Here is a 21,571-nt window from a genome sequence, read left to right on the forward strand (position 1 = left end):
GGTACTAGCTTAGGATTTGATTTAGGGGTTGCAGGGTACTAGTTTAGGATTTGATTTAGGGGTTGCAGGGTACTAGCTTAGGATTTGACTCCAGACCTCACGCTAAACCAATAAACGACTCCGGACCTCACGCTAAACTAATAAACGACTCCAGACCTCACGCTAAACTAATAAATGACTCCAGACCTCACGCTAAACGAATAAACGACTCCAGACCTCACGCTAAACTAATAAACGACTCCAGACCTCACGCTAAACGAATAAATGACTCCAGACCTCACGCTAAACGAATAAATGACTCCAGACCTCACGCTAAACGAATAAACGACTCCAGACCTCACGCTAAACGAATAAATGACTCCAGACCTCACGCTAAATGAATAAATGACTCCAGACCTCACGCTAAACGAATAAATGACTCCAGACCTCACGCTAAACGAATAAATGACTCCAGACCTCACGCTAAATGAATAAATGACTCCAGACCTCACGCTAAATGAATAAATGACTCCAGACCTCACGCTAAACGAATAAACGACTCCAGACCTCACGCTAAACGAATAAACGACTCCAGACATACTCCACATACTCCAGTTTCCAGTCTCTGCCATTTACTCAGACTGGGAAGGCCAACCGTCAATAAGCAATTCTCTAAGAGGCTTTCCTTTTAAAATGAACCAATTACAAAGCTATTTTAGGTCCACTTCCTGGTTCATAAAGTGAGATAATTGGTTGACTGGAACAATAAAAGTAAACTTACCGAGACACTACATTAACATAGACTAGAGCTTTGTAAAACCTACAGCTAATTTACTGTAGAGAGAATTTACTGTAGAGAGAGAAACCCACAACCCATATCTATGCTTACTTATTTTAACTTGTGTGCTTTAACCATTTGTACATTGTTACAACACTGTATATATTTAATATGACACTCGTAATGTCTTTATTGTTTTGAAACTTCTGTATGTGTAATGTTTACTGTTAATTTGTTTTGTTTGTTTCACTTTTGTGTATTGTCTACCTCATTTGCTTTGGCAATGTTAACACATGTTTCCCATGCCAATAAAGCCCCTTGAATCGAATTGAATTGAATTGAAACAGGGAGACCCCCTCCAGACTAATTCTTTACTCCTCTCCCCAGCGCCAACAAGCACCCTATTCCCCATAGAGCCCTGGTCTAAAGTAGTGCACTATATAGGGAATAGGGTTCTATAGGGCCCCGGCCTAAAGTAGTGCACTATATAGGGAATAGGGTTCTATAGGGCCCCGGCCTAAAGTAGTGCACTATATAGGGAATAGGATTCTATTTGGGACTCAGCCTACTCCCCTCCACGGGCCAACTAGCTGAATGAACAGAGGACATTTCTCGTCTCTTTCTCCTTTTTTGTGAATGTGGCTGTGCATAGTTTTCTACCAGTGGTTCCGCGGCTCCTTCACTGGGTCATCAAGTGACTCGGTCATTGAGGAAATGGCCTTCAGACAGCAGCAGCAGTTAGAAGGAGAATGTTTTCCATTTCTTCATCTGAAATCCCCAAAGTCCCCACCATCGGGATTTGAAAGGGAGAAACAGCGGGAGACTGAGGGAGAGAGAGAGAAGAGGAAGAGGGAGAGAGAAGAGGAAGGGGGAGAGAGAGACAGAGAGAGGGAAGAGGGGAGGAAGGGGGAGAGAGAGACAGAGAGAGGGAAGAGGGGAGGAAGGGGGAGAGAGAGACAGAGAGAGGGAAGAGGGGAGGAAGGGGGAGAGAGAGACAGAGAGAGGGAAGAGGGAAACGAGGGGGCAGAGGAGAGAGAGAGAGAGAGAGGGGAGGAAGGAGGAGAGAGAGAGAGGGGAGGAAGGGGGAGAGAGAAACAGAGAGAGGGAAGAGGGAAACGAGGGGGCAGAGGAGAGAGAGAGAAGAGGGGAGGAAGGGGGAGAGAGAGACAGAGAGAGGGAAGAGGGAAATGAGGGGGCAGAGGAGAGAGAGAGAGAAGAGGGGAGGAAGGGGGAGAGAGAAACAGAGAGAGGGAAGAGGGGAGGAAGGGGGAGAGAGAGAGAGACAGAGAGAGGGAAAAGGGGAGGAAGGGGGAGAGAGAGAGAGACAGAGAGAGGGAAAAGGGAAACGAGGGGGCAGAGGAGAGAGAGAGAAGAGGGGAGGAAGGAGGAGAGAGAGACAGAGAGAGGGAAGAGGGAAACGAGGGGGGAGAGGAGAGAGAGAGAAGAGGGGAGGAAGGGGGAGAGAGAGAGAGAGAGAGAAGAGGGGAGGAAGGGGGAGAGAGAGAGAGAGAGAAGAGGGGAGGAAGGGGGAGAGAGAGACAGAGAGAGGGAAGAGGGAAACGAGGGGGGAGAGGAGAGAGAGAGAAGAGGGGAGGAAGGGGGAGAGAGAGACAGAGAGAGGGAAAAGGGAAACGAGGGGGAAGAGGAGAGAGAGAGAAGAGGGGAGGAAGGAGGAGAGAGACAGAGAGAGGGAAGAGGGGAGGAAGGGGGAGAGAGAGAGAGAGAGAGAAGAGGGGAGGAAGGGGGAGAGAGAGACAGAGAGAGGGAAGAGGGAAACGAGGGGGCAGAGGAGAGAGAGGGAGAGAAGAGGGGAGGAAGGGGGAGAGAGAGACAGAGAGAGGGAAGAGGGGAGGAAGGGGGAGAGAGAGAGAGAGAGAGAAGAGGGGAGGAAGGGGGAGAGAGAGACAGAGAGAGGGAAGAGGGAAACGAGGGGGCAGAGAGAGACAGAGAGAGGGAAGAGGGAAATGAGGAGGAGGAGGAGAGAGAGAGAGAAGAGGGGAGGAAGGGGGAGAGAGAGACAGAGAGAGAGAGAGAAGAGGGAAACGAGGGGGCGGAGAGAGAGAGAGAGAGAGGGGAGGAAGGGGGAGAGAGAGACAGAGAGAGGGAAGAGGGAAACGAGGGGGCAGAGAGAGAGAGAAGAGGGGAGGAAGGGGGAGAGAGAGACAGAGAGAGAGAGGGAAGAGGGAAACGAGGGGGCGGAGAGAGAGAGAGAGAGAGGGGAGGAAGGGGGAGAGAGAGACAGAGAGAGGGAAGAGGGAAACGAGGGGGCGGAGAGAGAGAGAGAGAGAGGGGAGGAAGGAGGAGAGAGAGGGAGAAGACAGAGGCTTTAGATGGAAAGTGGGAGGAAAGTTTGGAGTGAGGGCCTATATTTAATAATCGTTGCCAGGCAACTAGTGAGCAACAGAGGAGAAAGGGATGGCACTGGGTGACAGCAGGACCAGACCAATGTATAGTCTGCGTCCCAACTTGACACCATGTTCCCTACACAGTCAAAAGAAGTGTACTACGTAGGGTATACGGTGCCATTTGGACCGTAAATCTAGAGCAGAGAGCAGTTCCCGACACGTGCAAAGGACCGCATCCTCACATAGACACGTTCTCATCATTAGAAACCAACAGGCCACAGGAAAGTGAATTAGAGATAAAATAGTCTGGCTTCAGATGGTAAACCCACGTTGCTGTGAAAGGATGAGAGAATTCTACTATCTGATCATGATGATTGTGACACGGAAGGGGGGGGGGGGGGGGACAAATGGCCGACACAGAAACAACGTCAGAAGATGTTTGAGATAAAATGGTGCGATTGCTCCAGAATGATCGTTTTCAGTAGATGGTACAGGATGTACTGGTCTTAAGTCGTCCTCTAGATTCATTAGGCCAGCATAGATGAGATGTGTTTTTACCATTTTTAAAGACAGTTTCCAAGAGAGTCAAACGAAACTCTAATCCATCGTTATATTATCCTCCCACTGGACTGAGAGGGGGGCGTCGTAGGCCCATCCTCCCACTGGACTGAGGGGGGCCGTCGTAGGCCCATCCTCCCACTGGACTGAGGGGGGCCGTCGTAGGCCCATCCACTGGACTGAGGGGGGCCGTCGTAGGCCCATCCTCCCACTGGACTGAGGGGGGCCGTCGTAGACCCATCCTCCCACTGGACTGAGGGGGATCGTCGTAGGCCCATCCTCCCACTGGACTGAGGGGGGCCGTCGTAGGCCCATCCACTGGACTGAGGGGGGCCGTCGTAGGCCCATCCACTGGACTGAGGGGGGCCGTCGTAGGCCCATCCTCCCACTGGACTGAGGGGGCCGTCGTAGGCCCATCCTCCCACTGGACTGAGGGGGCCGTCGTAGGCCCATCCTCCCACTGGACTGAGGGGATCGTCACAGGCCCATCCTCCCACTGGACTGAGGGGATCGTCGTAGGCCCATCCTCCAACTGGACTGAGGGGATCGTCGTAGGCCCATCCACTGGACTGAGGGGGGCCGTCGTAGGCCCATCCACTGGACTGAGGGGGGCCGTCGTAGGCCCATCCACTGGACTGAGGGGGGCCGTCGTAGGCCCATCCACTGGACTGAGGGGGCCGTCGTAGGCCCATCCTCCCACTGGACTGAGGGGGGCCGTCGTAGGCCCATCCACTGGACTGAGGGGGGCCGTCGTAGGCCCATCCTCCAACTGGACTGAGGGGATCGTCGTAGGCCCATCCTCCCATTGGACTGAGGGGATCGTCGTAGGCCCATCCTCCAACTGGACTGAGGGGATCGTCGTAGGCCCATCCCCCCACTGGACTGAGGGGGGCCGGCGTAGGCCCATCCTCCCACTGGACTGAGGGGGCCGTCGTAGGCCCATCCTCCCACTGGACTGAGGGGGGCCGTCGTAGGCCCATCCTCCAACTGGACTGAGGGGATCGTCGTAGGCCCATCCTCCCATTGGACTGAGGGGGGCCGTCGTAGGCCCATCCTCCCACTGGACTGAGGGGATCGTCGTAGGCCCATCCTCCCATTGGACTGAGGGGATCGTCGTAGGCCCATCCTCCCACTGGACTGAGCTTGCTAGCTAACGTTACGTGTATGATCTGTGTAGTAATATTATTTGTATCTCAGAAAGCGTTTTGCATTGTTAGTTATAGCCTAATATCAGCTAGCTAGCTAACATTGAACCTAGTTGGTTACATTTAGCTACCTGCAGATTCATGCATGGTAGTAACGTTAAGAGTTGGGATTGAGGTTCATTGTTTAGCTAGTTAGCTAGCTACATGTCTAAACAAAAGACTCCCCAACGCAAGTAAACATTTCACTGTACCGTTTACACCTTCTGTATCCAGTGCATGTGACAAATAAACTGATTTTATTTGATATAGTGTGTGTTTACCAGAGACGGTAATGTGAAGAACATGACCTGTACCAAAGTCAAATTAGGATATAACGTTAGGCCAACTAGAGAATGCCCTGCTTTCATTTCGTCACACTCACAAACCGTAAGATTTTTTTTGTAATTAGCTCACCATTTAACTTGTAAATAATGATTTTGTTGTGAGTTTATTTTCCTGTAATAATGTATAAGAATTTGCTAAAGTGAAGACGTTGTCAGCTTTATGACTGGCTAGCCAGCTAACTTAACGCTAGGTAGCTAACAAGATAGAAACGAACCAAAACATCGTTTCGAAAGTTGCTTGTCGGATGACAGTAACATGTTCATGATGTCACCGCGACAACTGGCGATAGACATAGTATATAAACCAGCCTTCAGCCTTGAAATCTTTGGTTGTTGAGTATATTTAAAAAATATATATATTTATTTCACCTTTATTTAACCAGGTAGGCCAGTTGAGAACAAGTTCTCATTTACAACTGCGACCTGGCCAAGATAAAGCAAAGCAGTGCGACACAAACAACGACACAGAGTTACACATGGAATAAACAAACGTACAGTCAATAACACAATAGAAAAAAAGAAAGTCTATATACAGTGTGTGCAAATGGAGGCAATAGGCTGTAGTGGCGAAGTAATTACAATTTAGCAATTAACACTGGATTGATAGATGTGCAGATGAGGATGTGCAAGTAGAAATATTGGTGTGCAAAAGAGCAGAAAAACAAAAACAGATATGGGGATGAGGTAGGTAGTTGATTGGATGGGCTATTTACAGATGGGCTGTGTACAGCTGCAGCGATCGGTAAGCTGATGTTTAAAGTTAGAGAAGGAGATATAAGTCTCCAACTTCAGTGATTTTTGCAATTCGTTCCAGTCATTGGCAGCAGAAAACTGGAAATAAAGGCGGCCAAAGGAGGTGTTGGCTTTGGGGAAGACAAGTGAAATATACCTGCTGGAGCGCGTGCTGTGGGTGGGTGTTGCTATGGTGACCAGTGAGTTGAGATAAAGCAGAGTTTTACCTAGCAAAGACTTATAGATGACCTGGAGCCAGTGGGTTTGGCGACGAATATGTGGCGAGGACCAGCCAGCGAGAGCATACAGGTCGCAGTGGTGGATAGTATATGGGGCTTTAGTGACAAAACGGATGGCACTGTGATAGACTGCATCCAGTTTGTTGAGTAGAGTGTTGGAGGCTATTTTGTAAATGACATCGCCGAAGTCGATGGATCGGTAGGATGGTCAGTTTTACGAGGGTGTGTTTGGCAACGTGAGTGACGGACGCACATAGTTGCCTCACGTGTGAATCCTTAAAGAGATGGGTGGAGCTAAAGCTTTAAGAGGGTGTGAACGATGCTGAATGGGTGTCGACAAAGAAGAGCTCTCATCATTACGACTGACTGACTAGTCGCTGATGCTACGTGTCAATCATTTCCCCCCTTTTCAGGGGTATAACTTTACGATTGTATAGCTAATAGGCTAATATGTTTGTAGATCGACTGAGGTGAAGGAACAACAGTGGTGATACTGGCTGTTTGTTGTTGTTGTTGTTGTTCTCCAAATAACATTTTTTGTTGTTTGTATAGAAATGCAGTAAATTAACTTCAAAAAAACAATTTCCAAAACAAAAAAATGTCCCAACTGTTTTGGATAGGAAGCATGCAGAAAGAAGCCTTCGTGGCCCTGATCCCATCCCTGCAATGAGGTACGTTTTCCTACTCATATCCCTAGCCTGTTCTGCGGCGTCTTAATATAGCCATGATTGCGTTCCGACCCCAGTGCAGCTCAGTGTAAACAAGCGTAATGGCAGGGTAGGAATCATCTGACTAGCAGCCGCTTTTTCCAGTCTTGTGTCGAGTTCATCCGAGAGAGAGAACACACACACTTGGAAGGCAACAGTTCGGATGAACCAATCTACTTTAGCGCGCACACACACACACACACACACACACAACGGAATTATCATGACAATGTTCCCACATCACGACTAACAAGTTGTGTAGTTTTATAAACATATTCAAACCACTGATTTGAACGTGATTAAAAGTTGAGTGGCTAACTTAATGTTACTTGTCGATGTTAAATTTCACCAACGGGTTACTTTGTTACAGTAGCTATGTTGACATTTTTGTTTCGCGGTAGGATACAACACAGATCGTTACATTATTTCAACCCGCTCATACCACTAGGTTACCCAAACAACAACCTGCAACAATTTAACTACTTTATAACCAAAAACATAGCTAGTTAAATACCTGGTGAAGCGCTGTCAGTCCGTCTATATTGGCGTGGTTGATGTCAGCGCCCTGTCGTAGGAGCGCCGCTACCTCCTCTCTGTCCCCGGCCGAACAGGCTGCCATGAACACGGCTCCCTGAGCGAACCGAACCCGGGCCCGCCGCGTCCCGGTTCCCATTGACCCATCCCGTGTCCCCGGTCCCGTCTGATCGGTTTCCGATCCCAGCCATCGCTGCAACTGATCCTGCCGTCGTTGCTTTGCAGCTTCAGACCGGGAACGGTCAGTGGCCGCCATCTTCTTCGGTGTCTCCCGGGTAGAGTCAGTTCATGACGCGGGGAGAGCCAAAGAGGAGCTGCATTAGCTCCTATCCGAGAGACTGCGCCCCCTGGTCGTAGCGACACGACACGACACCAACCGAACTTTGGAAGGACTGGGCATTCTCCGGTCGACCGATTGTGATTGCAGGACAGTAAAAAAAAGCAGAGGTGTATTCATTACAGAAACCGTTTACCGTTTAAGAACCAAACGGAAGCTAACAAAGCAAAACGAGTTACTATTGGACATATTCATTTAGGTCACTCCCGTTTCGTTCAGTTTGCTTCCGTTTAAGAAACGTTTTGCAATAGAATCGGCGGAATGAATACACCCCAGGTATGACTATGCGTTGCAGAACTCCCACGCAGGCTATTACCCCAACATGGATAAGCTGTCCTGTGTGTAATGCAAATATTATAAAGCTCCAATATTAGCCTAGGCAAAACAGAAACAAACTTTAGCCTGCACCATGCGAAACTGTATTCACTGCACAGAACATGTACTGTAACTTCAACAGTTGGCCCTTGAGAACCTATAATTGGAACATATTGAGAGGTCATGGGAGGTCATTTTTTTTTACAAACACATGATTCTCTGCCATATATAAAATACAAAATACAAAAGTCCAACTGATTTAGCATTTTATTGAAAGTAATTAAAGACACAGAAATTCCAAAAATTAGTAAACATTGTAAGCGTTTATATTTATTTTAAATCCAGACCATAATTTACTTAATTTCATCTACAGTTAAAGCATATACTGTATGCAGTGAACCATCCATATCATTCACTGGCACTTTCTTTGATTTCAGTATTGACCAACGTGTGTAATAATAATAAAAAAACACATTCATACTAGGCTAATAACAAAAAAACATGTCTATTTTCAATATTTATCCCATCTGTTCATTCATGTAAAGTATTTTATTTTATTGCAGTCAGGTGCAGTAATAACTGGTGACATGTGATATGTATTCCCGTTGAATCTCATTGTATATTTCAGAGTCATGCTGATTGTTTGCTAGTAAGACAGAATGAAGTGTCCGTGGTACATTTTAAATACTGTAATAGCAAGGTATTGTCATGTTATTAATAAATATTAGCAAAACAAGTTGACCTATAGAAAGAGGTACAAAGAAATAGTACAATTGGTTCAGAATGAATACTGCATTGGTTGGCACATGCATTGCATAGAGTCTCTTATAGTCACTAGTCATACCGAGCTCTAATAGAGCCCAGGTATTGCATAGAGTCTCTTATAGTCACTAGTCATACCGAGCTCTAATAGAGCCCAGGTATTGCATAGAGTCTCTTATAGTCACTAGTCATACCGAGCTCTAATAGAGCCCAGGTACTGCAAAGAGTCTCTTATAGTCACTAGTCACACCGAGCTCTAATAGAGCCCAGGTACTGCATAGAGTCTCTTATAGTCACTAGTCATACCGAGCTCTAATAGAGCCCAGGTATTGCATAGAGTCTCTTATAGTCACTAGTCATACCGAGCTCTAATAGAGCCCAGGTATTGCATAGAGTCTCTTATAGTCACTAGTCATACCGAGCTCTAATAGAGCCCAGGTACTGCAAAGAGTCTCTTATAGTCACTAGTCACACCGAGCTCTAATAGAGCCCAGGTACTGCATAGAGTCTCTTATAGTCACTAGTCATACCGAGCTCTAATAGAGCCCAGGTACTGCATAGAGTCTCTTATAGTCACTAGTCATACCGAGCTCTAATAGAGCCCAGGTACTGCATAGAGTCTCTTATAGTCATACCGAGCTCTAATAGAGCCCAGGTACTGCATAGAGTCTCTTATAGTCACTAGTCATACCGAGCTCTAATAGAGCCCAGGTACTGCATAGAGTCTCTTATAGTCATTAGTCATACCGAGCTCTAATAGAGCCCAGGTACTGCATAGAGTCTCTTATAGTCACTAGTCATACCGAGCTCTAATAGAGCCCAGGTACTGCATAGAGTCTCTTATAGTCACTAGTCATACCGAGCTCTAATAGAGCCCAGGTATTGCATAGAGTCTCTTATAGTCATTAGTCATACCGAGCTCTAATAGAGCCCAGGTACTGCATAGAGTCTCTTATAGTCACTAGTCATACCGAGCTCTAATAGAGCCCAGGTATTGCATAGAGTCTCTTATAGTCATTAGTTATATCGAACTCTTTTCCCTTATTGTGTCCTTGGTCTTTTCTCAGGTCTGTTGGCGCCTTCTGTCCAAACAGCAGAGCTGCTGGGTCGTTCACTTGGCACCTAACATTAGATAATACTCTGAAACAGAGTGAAACGTCCAACAAAAAAAACATGCTTTTTTTGTTTTCGTTGTCCGTTTGAAAAAGGTTTGCGTCGGTGTGCCCTGCCGAACACAGTCCTGTGTTTGAGTAGAGACAGTGTGCTGACTGGTGTAACTACATTCCATCAGTTTGGGTCATACCCCCTTCGTCTAACTCCTGCTATAATCTGGAACGGATCAGTTTGGGTCATACCCCCTTCGTCTAACTCCAGTTCTAATCTGAAACGGTTCAGTTTGGGTCATACCCCCTTCGTCTAACTCCTGTTATAATCTGAAACGGATCAGTTTGGTTCATACCCCCTTCGTCTAACTCCTGTTATAATCTGAAACGGTTCAGTTTGGGTCATACCCCCTTCGTCTAACTCCTGTTCTAATCTGAAACGGTTCAGTTTGGGTCATACCCCCTTCGTCTAACTCCAGTTCTAATCTGAAACGGTTCAGTTTGGGTCATACCCCCTTCGTCTAACTCCTGTTATAATCTGAAACGGATCAGTTTGGTTCATACCCCCTTCGTCTAACTCCTGTTATAATCTGAAACGGTTCAGTTTGGGTCATACCCCCTTCGTCTAACTCCTGTTCTAATCTGGAACGGATCAGTTTGGGTCATACCCCCTTCGTCTAACTCCAGTTCTAATCTGAAACGGTTCAGTTTGGGTCATACCCCCTTCGTCTAACTCCTGTTCTAATCTGGAACGGATCAGTTTGGGTCATACCCCCTTCGTCTAACTCCTGTTCTAATCTGGAACGGATCAGTTTGGGTCATCAAAGTAGGGTCATCATCCTGACTGGCCCATTTCTTTTAAACTCCATGTAAAGGCAAAGGTCTTAAACAAGTGATGTTGTCATCATCGCGACTCAATAAAAATAAGTAAGAGGGATATCCCTCCTTATTGACTTTAGATCATTCTTTGTTTAACTAGGCAAGTCAGTTAAGAACAAATTCTTATTTTCAATGACGGCCTAGGAACAGGCCGTGCCTTGTTCAGGGGGCAGAACAACAGATTTTTACCTTGTCTGCTCAGGGATTCGATCTTACATTTACATTTACATTTAAGTCATTTAGCATACGCTCTTATCCAGAGCGACTTACAAGTTGGTGCATTCACCTAATGACATCCAGTGGAACAACCACTTTACAATAGTGCATCTAAATCTTTTAAGGGGGGGGGGGGGGGGTTAGAAGGATTACTGTATCCTATCCTAGGTATTCATTAAAGAGGTGGTGTTTCAGGTGTTTCCGGAAGGTGGTGATTGACTCCGCTGACCTCCGCTGACCTTTCGGTTACAAGTCCAACGCTCTAACCACTAGGCTACCTGCTGGTTACTAGTCCAACGCTCTAACCACTAGGCTACCTGCTGGTTACTAGTCCAACGCTCTAACCACTAGGCTACCTGCTGGTTACTAGTCCAACGCTCTAACCACTAGGCTACCTGCTGGTTACTAGTCCAACGCTCTAACCACTAGGCTACCTGCTGGTTACTAGTCCAACGCTCTAACCACTAGGCTCCCTGCTGGTTACTAGTCCAACACTCTAACCACTAGGCTACCTGCTGGTTACAAGTCCAACGCTCTAACCACTAGGCTACCTGCTGGTTACTAGTCCAACGCTCTAACCACTAGGCTACCTGCTGGTTACTAGTCCAACGCTCTAACCACTAGGCTACCTGCTGGTTACTAGTCCAACGCTCTAACCACTAGGCTACCTGCTGGTTACAAGTCTAACGCTCTAACCACTAGGCTACCTGCTGGTTACTAGTCCAACACTCTAACCACTAGGCTACCTGCTGGTTACTAGTCCAACACTCTAACCACTAGGCTACCTGCTGGTTACTAGTCCCAACGCTCTAACCACTAGGCTACCTGCTGGTTACTAGTCCAACGCTCTAACCACTAGGCTACCTGCTGGTTACTAGTCCAACGCTCTAACCACTAGGCTACCTGCTGGTTACTAGTCCACTGCTCTAACCACTAGGCTACCTGCTGGTTACAAGTCCAACGCTCTAACCACTAGGCTACCTGCTGGTTACAAGTCCAACGCTCTAACCACTAGGCTACCTGCTGGTTACTAGTCCAACGCTCTAACCACTAGGCTACCTGCCGCCCCTCCACTCTAACCACTAGGCTACCTGCCGCCTCTACGCTCTAACCACTAGACTACCTGCCGTCCCTACCATCTAACCACTAGGCTACCTGCCGCCCCTCCCATCTAACCACTAGGCTACCTGCCGCCCCTACCATCTAACCACTAGGCTACCTACCGCCCCTACCATCTAACCACTAGGCTACCTACCGCCCCTACCATCTAACCACTAGGCTACCTGCCGTCCCTACCATCTAACCACTAGGCTACCTGACACCCTAATAATAATAACAAGTAGTACATGTCAATATAAGACACGGTGTAAAATAGATCAGATGAGATCAGATCAGATGAGATGAGATCAGATGAGATGAGATCAGATCAGATGAGATGAGATGAGATCAGATCAGATCAGATGAGATGAGATGAGATGAGATGAGATCAGATCAGATCAGATGAGATCGGATGAGATCAGATCAGATCAGATCAGATGAGATCAGATCAGATGAGATCAGATGAGATGAGATCAGATGAGATCAGATCAGATCAGATGAGATCGGATGAGATCAGATCAGATCAGATCAGATCAGATCGGATGAGATGAGATCAGATGAGATCAGATGAGATCAGATGAGATCAGATGAGATCAGATGAGATCGGATGAGATCAGATCAGATCAGATCGGATGAGATCAGATCAGATCAGATCGGATGAGATCAGATCAGATTTTGCTGTCAACTAACTGATCCTCATTAACTGACACACTTTCCAAACATTAAAATGACGTGACCAACAGCAAAAACAATCAGAGATCTGTATATACATGACCGGATGCTTATCGTCTTACAGTCAAAAGGATATATTGAACAACTCCTGGAATTAAACAGATAATAAAAACCTAATTTTCAAACATTTACCAGAATGCAATTCACTGGGGAACCACAATTCTAATCAGCACACCTGACGGGAGAGATTCCAGACGTGACAGAGATAAACATCTCCATTAGAAACTTAGAAAGGGGAGGAATCTAATAGCAACAACTAGGATGGGTTGTTAATACGACCAGGATGGGTTGGATGGGTTGATAATATGACCAGGATGGGTTGATAATACGACCAGGATGGGTTGGATGGGTTGATAATATGACCAGGATGGGTTGGATGGGTTGATAATATGACCAGGATGGGTTGTTAATATGACCAGGATGGGTTGATAATATGACCAGGATGGGTTGATAATACGACCAGGATGGGTTGGATGGGTTGATAATATGACCAGGATGGGTTGGATGGGTTGATAATATGACCAGGATGGGTTGTTAATATGACCAGGATGGGTTGATAATATGACCAGGATGGGTTGATAATATGACCAGGATGGGTTGATAATATGACCAGGATGGGTTGTTAATACGACCAGGATGGGTTGGATGGGTTGATAATATGACCAGGATGGGTTGATAATATGACCAGGATGGGTTGGATGGGTTGATAATATGACCAGGATGGGTTGGATGGGTTGATAATATGACCAGGATGGGTTGGATGGGTTGATAATATGACCAGGATGGGTTGGATGGGTTGATAATATGACCAGGATGGGTTGTTAATATGACCAGGATGGGTTAATGATATGACCAGGATGGGTTGTGATAATATGACCAGGATGGGTTGGATGGGTTGTTAATATGACCAGGATGGGTTGATGATGACTAGGATGGGTTGATAATATGACCAGGATGGGTTGTGATAATATGACCAGGATGGGTTGTTAATATGACCAGGATGGGTTGATAATATGACCAGGATGGGTTGTGATAATATGACCAGGATGGGTTGTGATAATATGACCAGGATGGGTTGTTAATATGACCAGGATGGGTTGATGATGACTAGGATGGGTTGATAATATGACCAGGATGGGTTGTGATAATATGACCAGGATGGGTTGGATGGGTTGTTAATACGACCAGGATGGGTTGTTAATACGACCAGGATGGGTTGTGATAATATGACCAGGATGGGTTGATAATATGACCTGGATGGGTTGTGATAATATGACCAGGATGGGTTGTGATAATATGACCAGGATGGGTTGTTAATACGACCAGGATGGGTTGATAATATGACCAGGATGGGTTGTGATAATATGACCAGGATGGGTTGTGATAATATGACCAGGATGGGTTGATGATGACTAGGATGGGTTGATAATATGACCAGGATGGGTTGATGATGACTAGGATGGGTTGATAATATGACCAGGATGGGTTGATAATATGACCAGGATGGGTTGATAATATGACCAGGATGGGTTGATAATATGACCAGGATGGGTTGATAATATGACCAGGATGGGTTGTTAATATGACCAGGATGGGTTGATAATATGACCAGGATGGGTTGTTAATATGACCAGGATGGGATGATATTATGACCAGGATGGGTTGATAATATGACCAGGATGGGTTGATGGTTGATAATATGACCAGGATGGGTTGTTAATATGACCAGGATGGGTTGATGGTTGATAATATGACCAGGATGGGTTGATAATATGACCAGGATGGGTTGTTAATATGACCAGGATGGGTTGATAATATGACCAGGATGGGATGATAATATGACCAGGATGGGTTGATAATATGACCAGGATGGGTTGTTAATATGACCAGGATGGGTTGATGGTTGATAATATGACCAGGATGGGTTGATAATATGACCAGGATGGGTTGATAATATAACCAGGATGGGTTGATAATATGACCAGGATGGGTTGATATTATGACCAGGATGGGTTGATAATATAACCAGGATGGTCATTATACTGCCCCCAGCACACGTTACGTTATACTGCCTCCAGCTCACGTTACATTATACCGCCTCCAGCTCACGTTATACCGTCTCCAGCTCACGTTACGTTATACTGCCTCCAGCACACGTTACGTTATACCGTCTCCAGCTCACGTTACATTATACCGTCTCCAGCTCACATTACGTTATACTGCCTCCAGCTCACGTTACATTATACTGCCTCCAGCTCACGTTACGTTATACTGCCTCCAGCTCACATTACGTTATACTGCCTCCAGCTCACGTTACATTATACCGCCTCCAGCTCACGTTACGTTATACTGCCTCCAGCTCACGTTACGTTATACTGCCTCCAGCTCACGTTACGTTATACTGCCTCCAGCTCACGTTACGTTATACTGCCTCCAGCTCACGTTACGTTATACTGCCTCCAGCTCACGTTACGTTATACTGCCTCCAGCTCACGTTACATTATACTGCCTCCAGCTCACATTACGTTATACTGCCTCCAGCTCACATTATACTGCCTCCAGCTCACATTATACTGCCTCCAGCTCACATTACGTTATACTGCCTCCAGCTCACATTACATTATACTGCCTCCAGCTCACATTACGTTATACTGCCTCCAGCTCACATTATACTGCCTCCAGCTCACGTTACGTTATACTGCCTCCAGCTCACATTATACTGCCTCCAGCTCACATTACGTTATACTGCCTCCAGCTCACATTACATTATACTGCCTCCAGCTCACATTACATTATACTGCCTCCACATTACATTATACTGCCTCCAGCTCACATTACGTTATACTGCCTCCAGCTCACATTACATTATACTGCCTCCAGCTCACGTTACATTATACTGCCTCCAGCTCACGTTACATTATACCGTCTCCAGCTCACGTTACATTATACTGCCTCCAGCTCACATTATACTGCCTCCAGCTCACGTTACGTTATACTGCCTCCACGTTACGTTATACTGCCTCCAGCTCACATTACGTTATACTGCCTCCAGCTCACGTTACGTTATACTGCCTCCAGCTCACGTTACATTATACTGCCTCCAGCTCACGTTACATTATACTGCCTCCAGCTCACGTTACATTATACTGCCTCCAGCTCACGTTACATTATACTGCCTCCAGCTCACGTTACGTTATACTGCCTCCAGCTCACGTTATACTGCCTCCAGCTCACGTTATGCCGCCTCCAGCTCACGTTACGTTATACTGTCTCCAGCTCACGTTACATTATACTGCCTCCAGCTCACGTTACGTTATACTGTCTCCAGCTCACGTTACGTTATACTGTCTCCAGCTCACATTACGTTATACTGCCTCCAGCTCACATTACGTTATACTGTCTCCAGCTCACGTTACGTTATACTGTCTCCAGCTCACATTACATTATACTGCCTCCAGCTCACGTTACGTTATACTGCCTCCAGCTCACGTTACATTATACTGCCTCCAGCTCACGTTACGTTATACTGCCTCCAGCTCACGTTACATTATACTGCCTCCAGCTCACGTTACGTTATACTGCCTCCAGCTCACGTTACGTTATACTGCCTCCAGCTCACATTACGTTATACTGCCTCCAGCTCACGTTACGTTATACTGCCTCCAGCTCACGTTACGTTATACTGCCTCCAGCTCACGTTACGTTATACTGCCTCCAGCTCACGTTACGTTATACTGCCTCCAGCTCACGTTACATTATACTGCCTCCAGCTCACATTACGTTATACCGCCTCCAGCTCACATTATACTGCCTCCAGCTCACATTATACTGCCTCCAGCTCACATTACGTTATACTGCCTCCAGCTCACATTATACTGCCTCCAGCTCACGTTACGTTATACTGCCTCCAGCTCACGTTACGTTATACTGCCTCCAGCTCACGTTACATTATACTGCCTCCAGCTCACGTTACATTATACCGTCTCCAGCTCACGTTACATTATACCGTCTCCAGCTCACGTTACATTATACTGCCTCCAGCTCACGTTACGTTATACTGCCTCCAGCTCACGTTACGTTATACTGCCTCCAGCTCACGTTACATTATACTGCCTCCAGCTAACGTTACGTTATACTGCCTCCAGCTCACGTTACGTTATACTGCCTCCAGCTCACATTATACTGCCTCCAGCTCACATTATACTGCCTCCAGCTCACATTACATTATACTGCCTCCAGCTCACGTTACGTTATACTGCCTCCAGCTCACATTATACTGCCTCCAGCTCACATTATACTGCCTCCAGCTCACATTACATTATACTGTCTCCAGCTCACGTTACGTTATACCGTCTCCAGCTCACGTTACGTTATACCGTCTCCAGCTCACATTACCTTATACTGCCTCCAGCTCACGTTACAATGTACTGCCTCCAGCTGGTAGGCAGACTATAGCCTGTGCATTTGAATGGCGAATGGGAGGCGCTTTATGAGTTGAGATTGATCTTGATTCATTGATTAATCTCCTCTAACTAGTCTCTGTCTGACAGGTGATATTCCTCTCCTCTAACTAGTCTCTGTCTGACAGGTGATATTCCTCTCCTCTAACTAGTCTGTCTGACAGGTGGTATTCATCTAACTAGTCTGTCTGATAGGTGATATTCCTCTAACTAGTCTCTGTCTGACAGGTGATATTCCTCTCCTCTAACTAGTCTCTGTCTGACAGGTGATATTCCTCTCCTCTAACTAGTCTCTGTCTGACAGGTGGTATTAATCTAACTAGTCTGTCTGACAGGTGATATTCCTCTAACTAGTCTCTGTCTGACAGGTGATATTCCTCTCCTCTAACTAGTCTCTGTCTGACAGGTGGTATTCATCTAACTAGTCTCTGTCTGACAGGTGATATTCCTCTCCTCTAACTAGTCTCTGTCTGACAGGTGATATTCCTCTCCTCTAACTAGTCTCTGTCTGACAGGTGATATACATCTAACTAGTCTCTGTCTGACAGGTGATATTCCTCTCCTCTAACTAGTCTCTGTCTGACAGGTGATATTCATCTAACTAGTCTCTGTATGCTGTCTGACAGGTGATATTCCTCTAACTAGTCTCTGTCTGACAGGTGGTATTCATCTAACTAGTCTCTGTCTGACAGGTGATATTCCTCTAACTAGTCTCTGTCTGACAGGTGATATTCATCTAACTAGTCTCTGTCTGACAGGTGATATTCCTCTAACTAGTCTCTGTCTGACAGGTGATATTCCTCTAACTAGTCTCTGTCTGACAGGTGATATTCCTCTCCTCTAACTAGTCTCTGTCTGACAGGTGATATTCCTCTCCTCTAACTAGTCTCTGTCTGACAGGTGGCATTCATCTAACTAGTCTCTGTCTGACAGGTGATATTCATCTAACTAGTCTCTGTCTGACAGGTGATATTCATCTAACTAGTCTCTGTCTGACAGGTGATATTCATCTAACTAGTCTCTGTCTGACAGGTGATATTCATCTAACTAGTCTCTGTCTGACAGGTGATATTCATCTAACTAGTCTCTGTCTGACAGGTGATATTCATCTAACTAGTCTCTGTCTGACAGGTGATATTAATCTAACTAGTCTCTGTCTGACAGGTGATATTCCTCTCCTCTAACTAGTCTCTGTCTGACAGGTGATATTCCTCTAACTAGTCTCTGTCTGACAGGTGATATTCATCTAACTAGTCTCTGTCTGACAGGTGATATTCATCTAACTAGTCTCTGTCTGACAGGTGATATTAATCTAACTAGTCTCTGTCTGACAGGTGATATTCATCTAACTAGTCTCTGTCTGACAGGTGGTATTCATCTAACTAGTCTCTGTCTGACAGGTGATATTCCTCTCCTCTAACTAGTCTCTGTCTGACAGGTGATATACATCTAACTAGTCTCTGTCTGACAGGTGATATTCCTCTAACTAGTCTCTGTCTGACAGGTGATATTCCTCTCCTCTAACTAGTCTCTGTCTGACAGGTGATATTCATCTAACTAGTCTCTGTCTGACAGGTGGTATTCCTCTAACTAGTCTCTGTCTGACAGGTGATATTAATCTAACTAGTCTCTGTCTGACAGGTGATATTCCTCTAACTAGTCTCTGTCTGACAGGTGATATTCCTCTCCTCTAACTAGTCTCTGTCTGACAGGTGATATTCATCTAACTAGTCTCTGTCTGACAGGTGGTATTCATCTAACTAGTCTCTGTCTGACAGGTGATATTCCTCTAACTAGTCTCTGTCTGACAGGTGATATTCCTCTAACTAGTCTCTGTCTGACAGGTGATATTCCTCTAACTAGTCTCTGTCTGACAGGTGATATTCCTCTAACTAGTCTCTGTCTGACAGGTGATATTCCTCTAACTAGTCTCTGTCTGACAGGTGATAGTCCTCTAACTAGTCTCTGTATGATGTGCACATGTGACAAATAAAATGCACGATGACTAACTGAAATACACACGTGGCAATTTTAATTCCACAAAATGATTGAAATGAACCTAATAGAACGATAAGCATGACCCAGGTGAAATGTATTTTCGGTGCGAGCTAATCGGTTAAACGGTTCATCGGTAACATCCCTAGTTCTTGAACATGATTGGTATCAACAGTCATCTTAATGACTTTAATATATAAGTTGTTTTTAAATGTCTTGTAAGTCACATTGACACGATGCAGATCAACGGTTTCCTGTAGGTTCCATGGTATCCTCGGCATCCCAATGAGGAAGTGAGTGAATAAAATGTTCGAACAAGGCACTGTGTCATCGATGATGAGACAAGACATGTTGGTATACTGTCCCTTTTTATTTGAAGGTGTCTACCTGGCTCTTATACCTGTTATACCTGTCTACCTGGCTTGTTATTAGAATCTGTCTGTAATACTAAATGGGGCCCTCAGTGTCTCCTGAATGACATTATATTACTATAGTGAGGCGGGAAGAGCCACAGTAGAGTTGTGGTTTTCACTCAGCCTCCTCATCATCAGCCCCATCCCCTCTACCTCCTCTGGGTTTATGATGGGGGATGTAAGGGCCAGGGCTGGTCCTCCTTCCCCAGGTCTGGTGGACCCTCCTGGGACTGGGCTCCTTCCCGTGGGCCCCCCGGTGTAGAAGGAACCCTGGAGGTCCAGGTTAACACAGAAGAATCCCGGCAGCAGCTGCCTCTGGTACTGGTCCAAACGACTGATAACATCCAGGATAGAGGAGCTGCCTCCACTCACCCATCTTGGGAGCAGGCTGGAAGGGATGAGCTGGGCAGGCAGCGACTGGCAGTGACGCAGCTCGAATTGGTAGGAAAACCTAGAGAGAGAGAGAGGCATAGAGAGAGACTCAATACATCATGAGGGCATAAGGGCTTAAAGTGAGAATGTGGAAAAGTGTCTGTAGGAAAACCTAGAGGGATACGAGGGACATAACATTTACGATACCAAATTTCAATATATAAAAATAAGTTTTCGTCTTTTGAGCTTCTAGTCATGAAATCTATGCAGCCTACTCAATCACTTTTTATAGCTACTGTTTACAGGCCTCCTGGGCCGAATACAGCGTTCCTCACTGAGTTCCCTGAATTCCTATCAGACGTTTTAGTCATGGTGTATAATATAAAACATTTTGGTGACTTTAATATTCACATGTAAAAGTTCACAGACCCACTCCAAAAGGCTTTCGGTGCGATCATCGACTAAGTGAGTTTTGTCCAACATGTCTCTGGACCTACTCACTGCCACAGTCATACCCTGGATCTAGTTTTGTCCCGTGGAATAAATGTTGTGGATCTTAATGTTTTTCCTCATAATCCTGGACTATTGGACCACCATTTTATTACGTTTGCAAACTCAACAAATAATCTGCTCAGACCCCAACCAAGGATCATCGAAAGCCGTGCTATAAATTCTCAGAAAACACAAAAATTCCTAGATGCCCTTCCAGACTCCCTCCGCCTACCCAAGGAAATCAGAGTACCAAAATCAGTTAACCACCTAACTGAGGAACTCAATTTAACCTTGCGTAATACTGAAGATATAGTTGCACACCTAAAAACAAAAAAAAATTGTCATAAGAAACTAGCTCCCTGGTATACAGAAAATACCCGAGCTCTGAAGCAAGCTTCCAGAAAATTGGAACGGAAATGGCGCCACACCAAACTGGAAGTCTTCCCGACTAGCTTGGAAAGACAGTACCGTGCAGTATCGAAGAGCCCTCACTGCTGCTCGATCATCCTATTTTTCCAACTTAATTGAGCAGAATATTTTTGATACTGTCGCAAAGCTAACTATAAAGCAGCATTCCCCAAGAGAGGATGGCTTTCACTTAAGCAGTAATAAATGAATGAACTTCTTTGATGAAAAGATCATGATCATTAGAAAGCAAATTACGGACTCCTCTTTAAATCTGCGTATTTCTCCAAAGCTCAGTTGTCCTGAGCTTTGGAGACTCATCTCTTCAGTAGGTCCTATGATTGAGTATGAAGGTGAACGGAAAGGCTCTGGAGCAACGAACCGCCCTTGCTGTCTCTGCCTGGCCGGTTCCCCTCTCTCCACAGGGATTCTCTACCTCTAACCCTATTACGGGGGCTGAGTCACTGGCTTACTGGTGCTCTTTCATGCCGTCCCTGGGAGGGGTGCGTCACTTGAGTGGGTTGAGTCACTGGCGTGATCTTCCTGTCCTGACATTTACTCCTGAGGTGCTGACCTGTTGCACCCTCTACAA

General features: G+C 46.0%; 2 protein-coding genes across 8 annotated transcripts in view; both read right to left on the reverse strand.

The window, feature by feature from the left end:
* The window catches only part of zmp:0000001167 (protein phosphatase 1 regulatory subunit 12A), a 68,556-nt gene extending 60,741 nt beyond the window's left edge, over window positions 1-7,815 (reverse strand). Inside the window, exons 1-2 of one of the 2 annotated variants that reach the window (XM_055933024.1) lie at window positions 7,381-7,468; window positions 1,418-1,580 (exon numbers count right to left, since the gene is read on the reverse strand). Coding sequence is in view for 1 of the 2 variants with exons in the window: in XM_055933023.1 (XP_055788998.1) it covers window positions 7,381-7,656 (276 nt within the window). In the remaining variant the exon portion in view is untranslated. Of the gene's footprint in view, window positions 1-1,417; window positions 1,581-7,380 lie in introns of both variants that reach the window. The other variant, XM_055933023.1, reaches the window with a different exon arrangement.
* Window positions 7,816-8,301: 486 nt separating this feature from the next.
* LOC129861867 (patatin-like phospholipase domain-containing protein 2) overlaps window positions 8,302-21,571 on the reverse strand; it is a 39,393-nt gene continuing 26,123 nt past the window's right edge. The window contains exons 9-10 of one of the 6 annotated variants that reach the window (XR_008760678.1): window positions 18,750-20,161; window positions 8,302-18,711 (exon numbers count right to left, since the gene is read on the reverse strand). Coding sequence is in view for 1 of the 6 variants with exons in the window: in XM_055933025.1 (XP_055789000.1) it covers window positions 19,786-20,161 (376 nt within the window). In the remaining 5 variants the exon portion in view is untranslated. Of the gene's footprint in view, window positions 20,162-21,571 lie in introns of all 6 variants that reach the window. The other 5 variants (XR_008760679.1, XR_008760680.1, XR_008760682.1 and 2 more) reach the window with 5 other exon arrangements.

This window comes from Salvelinus fontinalis, chromosome 9 (genome assembly GCF_029448725.1).
Source record: "Salvelinus fontinalis isolate EN_2023a chromosome 9, ASM2944872v1, whole genome shotgun sequence".
Lineage (NCBI taxonomy): Eukaryota > Metazoa > Chordata > Actinopteri > Salmoniformes > Salmonidae > Salvelinus > Salvelinus fontinalis.